The sequence below is a fragment of the Marmota flaviventris genome, chromosome 14 (assembly GCF_047511675.1).
Source record: "Marmota flaviventris isolate mMarFla1 chromosome 14, mMarFla1.hap1, whole genome shotgun sequence".
NCBI classification, from domain to species: domain Eukaryota; kingdom Metazoa; phylum Chordata; class Mammalia; order Rodentia; family Sciuridae; genus Marmota; species Marmota flaviventris.
This window is the reverse complement of record NC_092511.1, coordinates 93330971-93346077: the sequence shown is the minus strand read 5'-3', so window position 1 is coordinate 93346077 and position 15107 is coordinate 93330971. Positions and strand designations below refer to the sequence as shown.

The 15107-nt window shown below is 38.2% G+C and overlaps 1 protein-coding gene across 2 annotated transcripts in view; it reads left to right on the top strand.

Moving 5' to 3' along the window:
* Nucleotides 1-15107, top strand: part of Il1rl1 (interleukin 1 receptor like 1) — a 30689-nt gene that overhangs the window by 1236 nt on the left and 14346 nt on the right. For both annotated transcript variants that reach the window (XM_027951841.2, XM_027951839.2), the window contains exons 2-3: nucleotides 13956-14165; nucleotides 14634-14844. In XM_027951841.2, coding sequence (XP_027807642.1) covers nucleotides 14006-14165; nucleotides 14634-14844 — 371 coding nt within the window. In that variant the 5' untranslated portion in view covers nucleotides 13956-14005. The remainder of the gene's footprint in view (nucleotides 1-13955; nucleotides 14166-14633; nucleotides 14845-15107) is intronic.

Here is a 15107-nt window from a genome sequence, read left to right as displayed (position 1 = left end):
CAATATGTTGGAGTATTGACCTTGTATTTTCTTCTAGTAGTTGCAAGGTTTCTGTTCTGATTTCTAGGTTTTTGATCCATTTTGTGTTAATATTTGTTCAGGGTGAGAGATAAGGATCTGTACAGATGGATAGCCGGTTTTCCCAGCCATAATTTGTTAAAAAGGCTATCTCTTCTCCAATGCATGTTTTTGTCTCCTTTGTCAAGGATTAGAAGACTGTATTTGTGTGAATTTGTCTCTGAGTCTTCTATTCTGTTCTATTGGTCTTCATTTCTGTCTTTATGTGTCTCTATGCTGTTCCGGTTACTTTAGTCTGTAGCATAATTTGAGATCAGGTATTGTGATACCTCCAGCATCACTCTTATTGTTCGGAATTTTTTTAGCTATTATGGGCATTTTGTTCTTCCATATAAATTTTAGGATTATTTTTGCTAGTTCTGTAAAGAATGCCATTTGTATTTTGATGGGGATTGCACTAATCCTATAGATTGCTTTTGGTGATGTGGCCATTTTGACAATGTTAATTCAGCCCGTGGAGGTATGCTTCTCTGTAGCTGCAACAGCTCTTTTACCAGATCTTGAGGCAAACTATCGATGAGCCATTGTCCCAAATCCCCTTATGAACCTTATTATCCCATTTTGGCTATTCCATGGGTAGTATGCAGCAGAAGATGGGGGCTATTTTCTGATAACTAAGGACTGAGGGTGATGCAGATCTGCATTTAATCCCTGCCGTTATACTTATTTGTTGCATGACTGTACATCATTCGCAGAACTTTTTAAATTCTTGGATTTCTTCCCTTTAATTATAGCCTGTTGATGGTTTTGTGGGTGAAGATCAAGTGAATATAAAGTGTTCAGTATTATTGTACTGAGCATACAGTAACAACATGTCAGATTTCATTGTTTTTATATTCTTCCTTTTCTACTCTGGGAAATTTTAACTCCTTGTCCTGTAGACAGGCTGAATATGGAATCATGATGGGAATGTGGTAAGGGATGGGGAGTTTCCAACTTGTCTGGCACACATTTTTCCTTAGCACATTTATGATAAAGTAGTAGTAGCTGTCAGTAATCATCCAAGGGAACTCTCCTCCCTGCTAGCCCCTAAGGTGGGTACTTTCTATATACAACATCCTGCCATTCGTATGGTAGTTATGTAAAGTGGGGTGGAAACCAAGATCTGATTGGCTCAGATTCAGTGCTTCACCTGGTGATACTGAGAGCCTTATGGACACACGTGTGGTTGGTTTGAGTCCCCAGGACTGGTTCTGATGTCAGGTGTGACTGAGTCCCAGGTGGGAGGGGATGATGCCCTAATGGAAAACAAAAACAGAATATACATGATGCCCACTAAAATGTAACTGAGATTTAGACAACTGCTTATAACCTCTTCCCAAGGTGGGTAGATAGTTTTGAATTTCAATAACTGCAGACCCTGCCCAAGACCACCCGTCTTTTGACAACTTCCTTAACTGTGATTTAAGGGTGGATGTCAATGGCTAGTTTTGAGCCCATTCTCAGCCGGGAGTCAAGATTTTTCTCTCCCTCCCTCTCAGAAGACTTGTAGTCAAAGTGTGACATAGGCAGCAAGGACTGAGTCCCTGAGCACTGGAGCCTCCAGTCTCTTTGCCCCACTTAACCCAAATGAGGCTGCCGGGGTGGGTTTTATGCCATATAGAAAGGAATGGGATGATACGGGTGCCCCTGGGGCTCCTGATTAGTCTTCCTGCTCCTCACTCTCCCTGCATACTTGGGACCAATCAGCGTTTTCTATAAGTCCTCTTCACCCTCAGTCCTTAGTTATCAGAAAATAGCCCCCACCCTCTGCTGCCTGCTTGACTGGAAGAACTCCACAGCGTATCTGAAGGTCACTGAAGGTCTTCACTACACCACCTGAGCCCCAAGCTCTGAAGGGAAGCACAGAGTCTTGATACCTTGATACCCATGTTCAAGATAAGTTTCCTCGGTCTTCACCCCATGAGCCTGGAGGTAAGGACAAAGCCGTCAGATGTGAATTCTCTCATCTCTTTTTGAGCAGGACTATGGTAGCTCTGATCGTAATGTTCAAATTTGCTCTTTTATTTTGAACTGTGATGTCTAAATTTGAGCTGTTTAGTCCCTGGCAAGTTTCAGTTAGATCATTCCAGATACAGATACCAACTCTTAAAGACCGCAGAAATTATGCATTAGAGGAATTCTCTAGGAAAACTGACCCTCATGTGAAGTGATTGACATTAAGATTTTTAAAACTAAGACATTCTTAAATCATGGTGGTTACACAAATGACTTTAGAATGAGTTTGGCATCCACTTTTTTTTTGTACCTGCCCTTATGGAATATATAAATTAGCAGAAAAAGACAATAAGTCCCAGAAATTAGTAAAAGGTATTCATAAAATACTTTAGATGATGGAAGACTTTGGCAGAAAAATAAAGAAATTGAACCCAGAGGTGCTTAACCACTGAGCCACATTTCCAGAGCCCCTCCTCCCTTTTTTATAATTTACTTTGAGACAGGTTCTCACTAAGTTGCTTAGGGCCTCACTAAATTGCTGAAGTTGGCTTTGAACTTGCCATCCAATGCCTTAGCCACCAGAGCTGCTGGGATTACAGGTATGCGCCACCACATCCGGGGGGCTCCTGCTTTTATTAAGGGAGTATTTTGAACGAACAAGAAGTTCAATGGAAACATGGAATTTTAGTTTTTTGTTTTCTCTGTCCTTCAGTCTCTGTTTATTATTAATCAGATACACAGTTTTTGCCTCAAGCCTGTGAGTCAAATCTCTGGCTAATTTACCCACGTCTTATTCTTTACTTTCATCTTTCTAATAAAAGCATTCTTAAATCTGACAAGGATTCAATTAAGTAAATATATATTTGGAGATGAAATTAATCATTGTGTTTATCTAACATAGTCAATTCATTTATTTTTTTCATTCAAAATATATTTATTGAGGACCATCTGGCTGGGTATATAAGTTTACAAAACAAATATAAATGACGCATAAATCAAGTATTCAGTAATGTTAGAAGGTTGTAAACACCATGGGAAAAACATGGAACAGGGTAAGGAAAATCAGGAAGTGTGTGGTTAGCTGGTGGGTGGTGGGGAGGGGGGCCCTCATTAAAGGGCAGGAGTGAACCACCACACAGATGCCCAGAAGGGAAAAGCCAAGATGGAGGAAAGAGCCAAAAGGGGTACTCCAAGGTGGGAGCAAGGTTGGGTGTTCAGGAGCAGGGACAGGGAGAGTGCCTTTCTTGTAGCATAAGGGTGAGAAACCCAGAGAGTCATGAATCAGAGAGCTGGGGGACAGACGGTCACGTAGAACCTTCTTGCGCCTATAAGCAATTTGGCTTTTACTGGGTGAAATGGGAGCTGTGAGGAGAGGAGTAACTTGAAAGGTTCATCTTGGCTTCTGTTATAAAAATCAGTCACAGCAGGCACAAGAAGGACCAAAGGGTCTGGTCTGGAGGTCACTGCAATAATCCAGGTAAGAGATGGTGGTGGCCTGGATCAGCAACAACAGATATACAAAATGGAGAGGTGGCTGAAGTCTCGATATGTTTGGAAAATAATTCACAGGGATCTGCTGGCAGTTGGGAGTGGTGGGTTGGAGGAAGAGTGGTACAAGAAAGCCTCCAAGGAATTTGATGTATGTGGCTGAAAAAAGATGGAGTAGCCATTCATCAAGAAGAGAAGCCGTGTTGGAAGAACCGATTTTGGTAGGCAGAAGGAGAATTCTGAGGTTGAGACATCTGGAGTGCAGGCAAGTGAGGGTATCAAGTCAGTACTGGGTACCAGAGTAGGTGGCAGGTTCAACTGCAGGAGTGTGACCAGGATAGTGTTTCAAACCTGTAAACCCACATGCATTACCCGGGGAGTGAGTGTAGACGGAGAAGAAAAGAGGCTCAAGGACTGGACCTGGGGAGGAGGCCATCTGGAGGAGAGTGTGGGGTTCTGAGGACAGATGGGGGAGTTGCTCAACTTTACAGAGGCTGCTTATGGCGCAAGGCAAAGTGAAGACACGACTGGCAATTCTTTAGCGACACGGAGGTGTTTGGGGACATTGAGTACAGCACCGTGCCTTGATAATCTTAACTAATTCTTAACAAAAGTCCCATATCCTGATGTAGGTCATGTCATTCCTTGGCTTGAAAGTCCAATTTCTGCCGTGAGGCTCCCGTACTGCCTGTCCCTCTACCTGGGCTGTGCTTCTGCTGTTTATTTAATGTCACTTCCTTAGTTGGCCTTCTCAGGTCATCTGGCCTAAAATTGCGTACCTCCAGTTATCCTTAGACCTCTCCACTGCTTTATTTTTCTGCCCAAGTCTTCCATCATCTGAAGTATTTTATGAATACCTTTTACCTATTTCTGTGATTTATTGCCTTTTTTTCTGCTAATGTATACATTTCATAAGGGCAGGTATTTTTATCTCTGACGGTTCTGTTTTGTGCATGGCTATCGTCCCAGTATCAGAAATAGTGATTGGGGTCTAACTGACCATCTTTGGAGTCTAGGGGGTCAGCATTTTGCTCTTTAAAGCCCAGCTGATGCAGGGTTGGTATGTTTGACTCTACTAGATGCTAGAACATCGGACTCCTCACTTCCCAGTGAGTCAAAAGCTCTGCTCCCTCCTTTCCACCGTCCCCTCACAATGCAGAAAGTAGAGTCAGACCTCACTCCCTTGAAGTAGCTTCCCGCCATCCTCCATGATCTTCTTTTAACTGAGCACACTTTATCTCCAAGTGGGTGGAGACACATAGTAGTTTTACTGTTTTTTGCCATTCATTGATCATAAGTGATTGGAGACACCACGATATGGAGGATTGTAGGATGTGACAGCTCTGGACATGTTTCTGCTCAGGCAATGAGCCACTACTTTCTGGTCAGGAAATTGACTTGCCGTATGTGCGCTTAAGGTGGCAAAGATGAATTAATTTGAAGGGCCACAATGATGGTAGGAGACCTGACTTTTCTGTCTCAAACCAGTCAAATCACTGAGAAATCATAAATCCAGTTCTCTTTACATTTTCCAACCACAGGAAATTATTGAAAGCACAGCGAACCTGGTTCCAGAAATATCAGCATTGGATAGCAAATATATTTTTGCTTTTCAACGGGCATAGGAATTCCATCTTTGTTCTCCTTTGCAACTGATTAAATTTGTGACGGAGAGTTGTCCTTCTGGCTGGCCAATTCCTATGTTCAACACATTTCTTGTTCTTATCCAAGAAACTGGAAATAAGCCTAGCTGATTGCCCTTAATTTTAAGTGGGAAAACCAAAATAAACATAGAGGAAAACTTTAATGACTGTTTTCAGGGAAAAAAAGATAGATCAACAAAATTATTCATAGGACAACTTGTTATTGGAATTACTTTGTAAAAAAGAATCAGCTGCGTCTCCAGAATATTTATTATGCAAAGCTTTCCAATGTTGATGAGGCCTCCACTGGACATTTCTCACGGTTTGACAGATCCCAGAAATGAATCTGCTTTTCCTGTTACATGTGGGGAAGGAAATTTAATTTTAAAATCTTTTAAAACTTTTAAACATATACTTTTTAGTTGTAGATGGACACAAGACCTTTATTTTGTTTATTTTTATGTGGTGCCGGGTATTGAATCCAGTGCCTCACATGTGCAAGGCAAGCACTCTATCACTGAGCCACAACCCCAGCCCAAGAATACAGTTTTCAAAGGCTTTTATTTTACTTTATTTTTTTTTGTTGTTGTTGAGAAATAACCAACATCAGCTAAAAGCAATGACTTTAAGTGTTCATTTGAATGGGATTTGACCATCATATTCACTCATGGAATTACCAGTCCACACAGCATAGATTACATCTCTATTTCCCAGAAAATACACCACTTTTCCCCTCTCCAAATTACTTTCTGGTTTCCAGCAAGGTAGATTATAACTTGCTTATTGCTGGATTTCATATAAAAGTAATATGTAACATGGGCTCTTCATTCAAGTGGGATATGTAATGTAGACTCTGTGTAAAAGGGAATATATATTAAGTAATATTGGACTCTTCATGTTATTGTTTGGAAGTTGGAGTCTCCTTTCTTGGGTTTCTTTTGCTTAGTATGATTTGAGGAGAGGAGACTTTCTTTACATTTCAGAACAAACCCAAGTTACAGAACATGCTGTTTCTGCGATTCACCAGGCTGCTAAATTGCAGTTTCTTCTTCTTCCTGAGTACTTTGAATTCCGCCCCCCCCCCGCCCCTTTTTTTTTGTCCTTCTCCCATTGATAAACACTTGGAATATTTTCAGTTTTTGGTATTGTGAATATGACACTTATGAACATTCTTTTATATGTTTGTAGTCATATGATTTAATTTCTTGAGGAAATACTAGAAATAGAAGGCCAAATGCCAGATGTTCTTTGTTTTATTTTTCTTCTTATTAATATATAACCTACATAACACCAAAATACGCACATTTGAAGTGTAAAATTTAATAAGCTTGGAAAAGACATCATCCCTTATATTTTTTCATACTCCTCTATAGATAATTGTCCCCCTCATCTTTCATCCCAGGTTACCATTAGTTTTGTGGTTTTGGAACTTTAAGTAGATGAGACCAGATAACTTGCACTGTTTTAAACCTGGCTTCTTTAATTTAATATAATGCATCATAGATTAATTCATATTACATGAGTCAGTAGTTCCTTCCTTTTTATTGCTGAGCGGTGTTCCATCATACAAACATAGAATTGTTTTCCATTTCCATGTTGATAGACATGGGTATATCATTTTCAGCTATTATAAATCAAACTGTTATGAACATTTGTGTGCAAGTATTTTTGTGTGCATGGGTTTGTATTTCCCTTAGGTTAATCCTTAGAAGAGGAATCCCTGGGTCATTTGGCAAATGTTTAAGCAGAAACTGCTATGCCGTTTTCCAAAGTCATTGTATCATTTTATAATCCTGTATGAAAGTTGTAGATGGATCACATTCTTGCCACCACTTGCTCTTACCAATCATTTTAATATTAGCTATGGAGTAGAATATCACTGTGGTTTTATTATTTACATTTTTTAATAACTAATAATTTGAGGTATCTTTTTCTTATGTTTATTGGCCATTGGTATGATTTTCATTTGTGAATCTCCTCAGTTGGAATCTTTTTCTCATTTTTATTGGCTACTTTTTTGCATCTTTATATTGACTTATAAGAACAATTTATAAGTTCCAAACAGAAATCTTTCATCAGATGTATGAATTGTATTTTGTCTGAATCTACAGCTTGGTTTGTTTAAATTTTATTGATGTCTTTTGAAGAAAATACGTTCTTACTTTTGATGAAGTCTGAGGTATTTCATTTTCTTTTATGACCACTGATTTTTATGTTTGGTTTAATTTTTCTTTTTCTGATCCAAGTTATGGAGATTTTCTGCTATGTAATAAGAACCACTTTGTTTCTACTTTTTCTGTTTGTGGGGTAGATTTTTTTCCATTTAGATAGTCAAATTTCCCATCATCATATATTGAAATAAAAACACATTTTTCCCATAGACTTAAGTTAATGCTTTTATCAAATATCAGTTGACTACACATTTGAGTCTATTTCTGAAGTCATTTATGACTTTTTCATTGACATGCAAGTCTTTATTACATTACTACCATAATTAAAGCTTTATACTGTTAAGTTGTGCAAGTTCTCCAACTCTGTTCTTATTTTTAAACAATGTATTGAGTATACTTATTACTATGATTTTTCCATAGGAATTTTAGAATTCCCATAGAAACTATATAAGTTGATTCGGATACTGAGAAAATTAATGCCACTCTGACCTCTGGGCAAAAAAGTATGTATCTAAACTCAGAGGATGATGAGTATATATCCCCAGAGTATTTCAAAATCTGTGGAATTAGTATGGGGATATAATACAATGGCCTTGAATTTCATCCTCAAAGGGTTATGATTTCATCATTTCACATGTGCAAACACTTAAAATTGCTGGCAGATTTTCATATGACTATCACCCCCTTTTCTTTGTCCTCGGTGCACAGAGTTTTCTCAGTCCAGGTGTTCCTGTGGACTTTCCTGGAACAACTTGGACCTTCCCTAAGATAAAGGAGAAAAGACAGAGTTTCAGGGGAGATACTTAAAAAAGCATGGTAGAGACACATTATTCCTGTTCAGATCCACAAATAAAAGCTTTACTTTTCAGACCTCAAACTCTGCCATCAAGTTGGCTGTACTGATTAATTCAACCAATTTTTTTTTTGAGTACCTCCTTTGTGCTGGTCACTGTGCCAGACATCAGTGACAGAACTGTCAAAAATACCTTGCCTTCTGGAGCTAATGGGGGAAAACATCAAATAAACAGTGAACACGATTCAAAAGTAGGATGTTAGAAGGTGACAAAGAACCTGGAAAAGACCCATGTGGATTAGGAGTTAGGGAATGGGTGAGGAGACATTGCAATTTAAAATTAATGGTTCAGGTACTCACATACTTGGACTGGAATGTGTTGGACAGCATTATTCTAAATAGTCAAAAGGGAGAAGCAACTCCATAAAGGAATGAATGGATGAATCAGTTGTGGTATACACACTCAGTAGAACATCACTCACCCCTCAAAAGGAACGAAGCATCGATGCACGCTCAATGTGGACGAACCTTGGGAACAGGCTAAGTGAAAGAAACCAGACTGAAAAGGAAACTTTTCATATTGATGACTCCATCAATATGAAATATCTACATGAGACGAATTCACAGAGTAGGAAAGCAGATTGGTGGTTGCCCTTGAGTAGTGGGGTGGGGAGGTGGGGATCCACCTCTTGCTGGTTCAGTGACCAACTTAAATTCATGTAAAGTTAATGTCATAAAAATTTCCTGGATTATGACTTGGGTTTACAGTAAGACCAAGTCTCAGTTGGCTGGCTCTGGAGGGTTGCAACATGTGCAACTTACATTTAGTTGTGACATGGGCCAAGTCAAATGAGTAAACCTCGTAAAACATCTTCTGTGTAACCAAATACTTGAAGGTCCGAGGCAAGCAGCTAGCTATTAACTCTGGAAATCTAGGTTTAATTTAATTTAATTTTAGTGGAAATTTCAGAGAAGTTGATTATAAATAGATTGTAAGAGTTTAAAATTATAACCCCAAACTGGGGCAGGGGGAGGGTCAAGTTAGATTAGATTTATCAGATTAATTTTGAAAACAGAGTAGTTATAAAAACTCTTTTTTAAAAGGTGGGGGGAAGGTTGTTTGCTTGAGAAACAGGAATTCTGATTAACTTGGCAGATAATCAAGGCTGTTTTAAATCCCTTGTTTGGTTTATTGATGAATCCTAAGCCTTTGCCATCAACATTTTAAGTTTCTATAAAATACTACATTCTATGTTGGACCTGTCAGGATTGTTAGAAGCCAAAATGGTTAGTTCTTTTTAAAGAAAATACCTAAGGGAAAGCAGACTAGTTTTTTTTTCTTTAATAACTCAGTCCCACTTATAAGAAGGGAAGATTTAACATTATAATCTCTCTCTCTTTGAGTTGATATTAGGAGCGGGTGGAGACCTTGGTTTTGAAACTCAGCAGGTCTGGTTTTAACCTCAACCACAACCGGGTGAGCTTGGTCATATTATATCACCAGTCTTATCCTCGGGTTTTCATGTTAATCAATAAAATTCCAATGATGTACATAGTACTGTACTTTGATTTTTCGAAAATTTTAGATTGTTTTTTTAACTGATAGTAGTAATGTACTTTGAATGGAAGGTCTTAAATTTGCCAAATAGATGTCTGAACTGTTTCACTGCAGCTGGACTTTCTCAAATGCTTCTGTAAATATTTGATTACTATGTTAAAATTTTGACTGACACCTTATTTTTAAAACTATGAAGCCAATGCACATGTGGCCTCGTTTAATGAGTAAATGCCCAACTTTAACAAATATTTTGAAAAAGACATTTCAGGTCACAAAATATAAAACAATTCTGAGTTTTTGCATTATTTTATTTTATTATCTGGTGCTTACTAAGCTCTAGGCAGGTTCCAAACATGTGGGCTCTTTGCTTTTTGATTTCATGCTCAGCCTCATAATACAATCTTGACAGGAAGAATCAAAAATATCAATGAGCAGAACTAATTCCTCGAAGTCACACCATCTGTCTCATGGCCAATCCTCCAGCAGTCAAAGGTCTTGGTATCTCTTCCTCTCAGATCTTGTCACTCATGTCCCAGGACTGGCCAGACCCTCGTGCAGTTAAGATATATCAAGAGGCTCCCAGCCACTGTGGGGAGCAAAGAAGCTTCTGGAAACTGGATTAAAACGTTTACTTAGGGGTCTCTTTGGCTGTACTTCCTCCTTAATTTCCCACACCTGGTAGCCACAGGATCTGGTGATGAATCTGGTCTTTGTAGCTGGCTGATTTTAGATTCAAGTTCCCGGCTCTACCTCATAGTGTTATGTAGCTTAAGCAAGTTACTTAATTTCTGTTCCTCAGTGTCCTTGTCTGTACAAGGTTGATAGTTATAATAGTGCCCACACCATCGGGTGATTTTGAGAATAAAGCGATACATGTGATTCAATCAGAACTGCATATGGCACAGAGAAAGTCCTACATAAAGGCTAGCTATTATTATTCTGTTGTCGTGTTGGTCTGGAAGTAGCCCCTAAATCCTTCCCAGATGTGGTGACTAAAAAGTTAATTCCATCCATCTTCTTGTGAATGACATAATTTCATTTTTCTTTATGGCTAAATAAAACTCCATTGTGTATATATATACCCTATTTTCTTTACCCATTCATCCATTGAGGGACACCTAGGCTGGTTCAATATTTTGGCTATTGTGAATTGTGCTGTTATAAATGTGGGTATGCTTGTATCACTGTAGTATGATGACTTGAATTCTTCAGGATAAATACAGAGGAGTGGTGTAGCTGGATCACATGGTGGTTCCATGCCTAGTCTTTTGAGGAATCTCCATGCTGATTTACATAGCAGTTGTACTGATTTACAATCCCACCGACGGTGTGAGTTCTTTATATATTCTAGATGTTAATCCTCTGTCAAAAGAGAAGCTGGCAAAGATTTTCTCTCATTCTGTAGGTATTTTCTTTACATTCCTAATTGTTTCTTTTGCCATACAGAACCTTCTAATTTGATGTCATCCTGTTTCTTAACTCTTTGCATTTCTTACTGAGTTTTAGGAGTCCTGTTGAGAAAATCATTGTCTGGCCTGAAAGCTGAAGTGTTGGCCCTACATTTTCTTCTCACACTTGCATAGTTTCTGGTCTAATTCCTAGGTCTTTGATCCATTTTTAGTTTATTTTTGTGCAGAATGAGCATTAAGGGTCTAGTTTCATTCTCCTACACAGGGATAACCAGTTTTCCCAGCACCATTTGTTAAAAAAGCTGTCTTTTTTTTTTTCCAATGTATGTTTTTGTCACCTTTTTCAAAGATCAGATATCTGACTGCAGACGGGTGGGTTTGTTTCTGTGTCTTCTATTTTGTACCATTGGTCTATGTGTCTGTTTTATGCCAGTGCTACACAGTTTTGTTTCTATAGTTCTGTAGGATAGTTTGAAACCAGGTATTGTGACGCCTCCAGCATTGCTTTTTGGCTTAAAAATGCTTTTGCTGTTCTGGATCTTTTATTCTTTCAAATGTATTTTAGGACTTTTTTTTCTAGTTCTGTGAGGAATGTCAGTGGTATTGTGGTGGGGATTACATCAATGTAATCTGTGTTCTTTTGGTAGAATGGACATATTAACAATATTAATTCTATCTCTCCATGAACATTGGAGGTCTTTCCATCATCTTCTGAGATCTCCTTCAATTTAATTCTTCAATGTTCTATAATTTACATCACAGAGGTCTTTCACCTCCTTGGTAAGATTTATTCCCAGGTTTTTTCTTGTTTTTTGAGGCTGCTGTGAATGGAACTGTTTTCCTGATTCCTTTCTCAATAGATTCATTGTTGGTATTTAGAGAAGTCGTTGATTTTTGTATGTTAATTTTTAAACCTGCTTCTTTGCTAAATTGCTTATTAGCTCTAGCCGTCTTTTGGTGGAGTTTTTTTGGATCTTCTAAATATAGAATCATATGATCTGCAAAGAGTGATAATTTGATGTCGTCTGAAGGGAACTTCTTTTATTTTTTCTTTTTCTTTTTTTAATTTATATATAACAGCAGAATGCATTACGACTCTTATTACATGTACAGAGCTCGATTTTTCATATCTCTGGTTGTATGCATAGTATGTGCACACCAATTCATGTCCTCATACATGTACTTTGGATAATGATGACCATCACATTCCACCATCATTAATTACCCCACGCCCCCTCCCTTCCCCTCCCACCCATCTGCCCTATCTAGAGTTTGTCTATTCCTCCAATGTTCCCTTTCCCTATCCCACTATGAATCAGCCTCCTTATATCAAAGAAAACAATCGGCATTTGTTTTTTTGGGGATTGGCTAGCCTCACTCAGCATTATCTTCTCCAACTCCATCCATTTACCTGTAAATGCCACGAAGAGAACTTCTTATTCACAATCTTCCTCTACTTCTCTAAACTCCTTAGAAAAACGTCCTTATTTTCCATCCAAGCTGAGAGTATTATTTGGATTGAAATCTGAGAAGCCGGGCCCTATTTTTGGATAAGATTGTCACACTCTGGACCACAGAAAAAAACATTTCTAAGTAATAATGAAGTCCTGCTTGCTTCTCAAGGCTTATTCCTCCCCCCACTTTTTTGTTTGTTTGTTTTCAAAATTCTCCAGCACAGCTGACGGGGCCTTCCTAAACAGCATCTGTCAAATGAGGCATTAGGGAATATCTGGAAGGACAGTTCAAAGGTCCATGGATTCAAGATCATTTGGAAGGAAAAGCGAAACAATACCAGGGAAACAAACAACAAACATTATCTATTATTCAGCCTGAGTAATGAGTGCTAAAACACAGGGAACTGATTTGAGTGTTCCGTGTTCCCTTTAAAGGGGATTTTTCAAAGTTGTCATTCTTTTTAAATATGTATCAAGCTCACAGATTCTTAGACGGTGATACACTGACATTTTTTTAACTGAGTCATGATTTTGGCTGAAGATCAAATTTCAGGGTGTGAGGGAGTGGCTAGTGGCAAGATGTCTTTGAGTGTTTAAAATAGAAGAGAGTGTGTCCAGGAAGGAGCTAAAGGGCAAGAAGCCATTCTTAGCTCAGTCCTTGACCTGGATCTGGCTCCCTTCAGTCCTTCAGTCTAGGTAAGCATGAATTACTTATCTAAAGTTTGTAGTCAGGAAAGTATCAATAATTCATGTTGAAAGGAACGAGCTTTCTTAAGGGTGGTTGTGTTTATTAACATGCATGTAAATTTCTATATTGATTACACCTCTCCCCAATGAAAGAAAATATCATAAATGATTCTCTTACTGAAAGTAACAAGGAAAGTAATTTCTTGTTGTTTACAACCCTTCAACTATTCTTAGAGAGCCTTTAGTGGCTCTTGGGGACAAGCTAAGGCAGGGACAAATTTTTGAGGTTTTGGCTCTCTCTCTCTCTCCCTTGGTTGCTTTGTGATGATTATCTCCACATGTGCTGGAGTGTGCATTAACATGTGTGTGCACAATTCCTCTAGCCTGTGAAAATGTTTGCCATTTTATATAATATTCCACTTTCTAGAGTCTTTTGAATTTTATGTTTTTTTTTTAATAAACATTCCTTTTCTTTGCTCTTCACTTAAATTCTTTGAGGACATTCTCATGAGACTAGTAAAATATAATTGTGAGATAGCATGATCATTGAGGTAACTTTCCCAGTTACCAAAGTTCAAAAGGAATAAATGCAATATTGCATGTCTGAAATCTGCTATTATACATGTGTACTTAATAAATCTGTTGATCAATTTTTTTCTCCTTGGTAGCCTTGAACCAGTAAAAATAATGACTAAATAATTATTTTTCTTCTGGTTTTGTATAATATATTTTTCAGTAGAGGCTTTGGATACTCTTCCTGACTGTAAATCTTAAGTAGAACAACCAATGGCCTTGTGGAGACCTTCCCCAGCCTGTACCATTCATGTATCTGGTGCAACCTCTACAGTCAGTCACCGACACTTGCCCTGGGTTGATAAACAGAGACTGGGCCTTTGGATCTTGGCAATTCTAACAGTTCCCATCCACTTCATAGAAGCTAATGGTTGTAAGTATTGATTTTCAACTAATACAAACAAATTAATTCCAAGAGCATGTGCCTTGTTTTAAATTGCTTACTTCTAATTGTTCTGGCTAAATTGTAAACTAGAAAGCATTTGCAAACTATCAGAAGAAATTCTCCATAATGAATAAATCATGATTTTAGATGTAAATATTCAAATACATCAGAATTTTAACTTTTAACTTTTAATTTATAAGCATTTGTTGACTGACATATCTGTTTAGGTAGACGGTTGCTTTTCCACGGGAACAGTAGGGTGAATTTGGATCCAAATGACTTCACTGATCTGTGGTACTCAGTAGAACACTTCATTAAAGATTTTACTCATTGACTTATTGTTTCTTAAAATGTCAATATATGTGACCCATTGTTAAATTTAATCCTAGATGGAAATATTAAGAGTATAAGAATTATATCATTTCATTTGATCATGTCTATGTTCTTTATTTGCAGATAAACCATTCTGGGGCCTAGAAAATGAGGCTCTGATTGTGAGATGTCCAAAAAGAAGAGCACACCTTTCCCCTGTAGAATGGTATTACTCAAAAACAAATGAGATTATTCCCACCCAGAAAAAAAATCGTGTGTTTGCCTCAGGGGAACATCTTAAGTTTCTCCCAGCCAGCGTGGATGATTCTGGAATTTACACTTGCATCATCAGAAGGTATTATCCAGGAAGCCAACATTGTCTTTGAGCTCCCTTCTCTTTTGTTAGTAGTTGGGAGTCTGTTCCACTCTCACCTGTCTTCCTTCTCTACTCTGTTGTGGAACAGCTGAATTTATAAAGTGATTTGGATAAAAGAGTAACTCTAGGAACACCACCAGCTTGGGGCGGGGGGGATGCACCAACTCTTTGGATAGGGATTCATTGGTACCCCAATTAGAAAAAGAACTAGCTTTCCCAGTTACCAAAAGAACCAAGAGCAA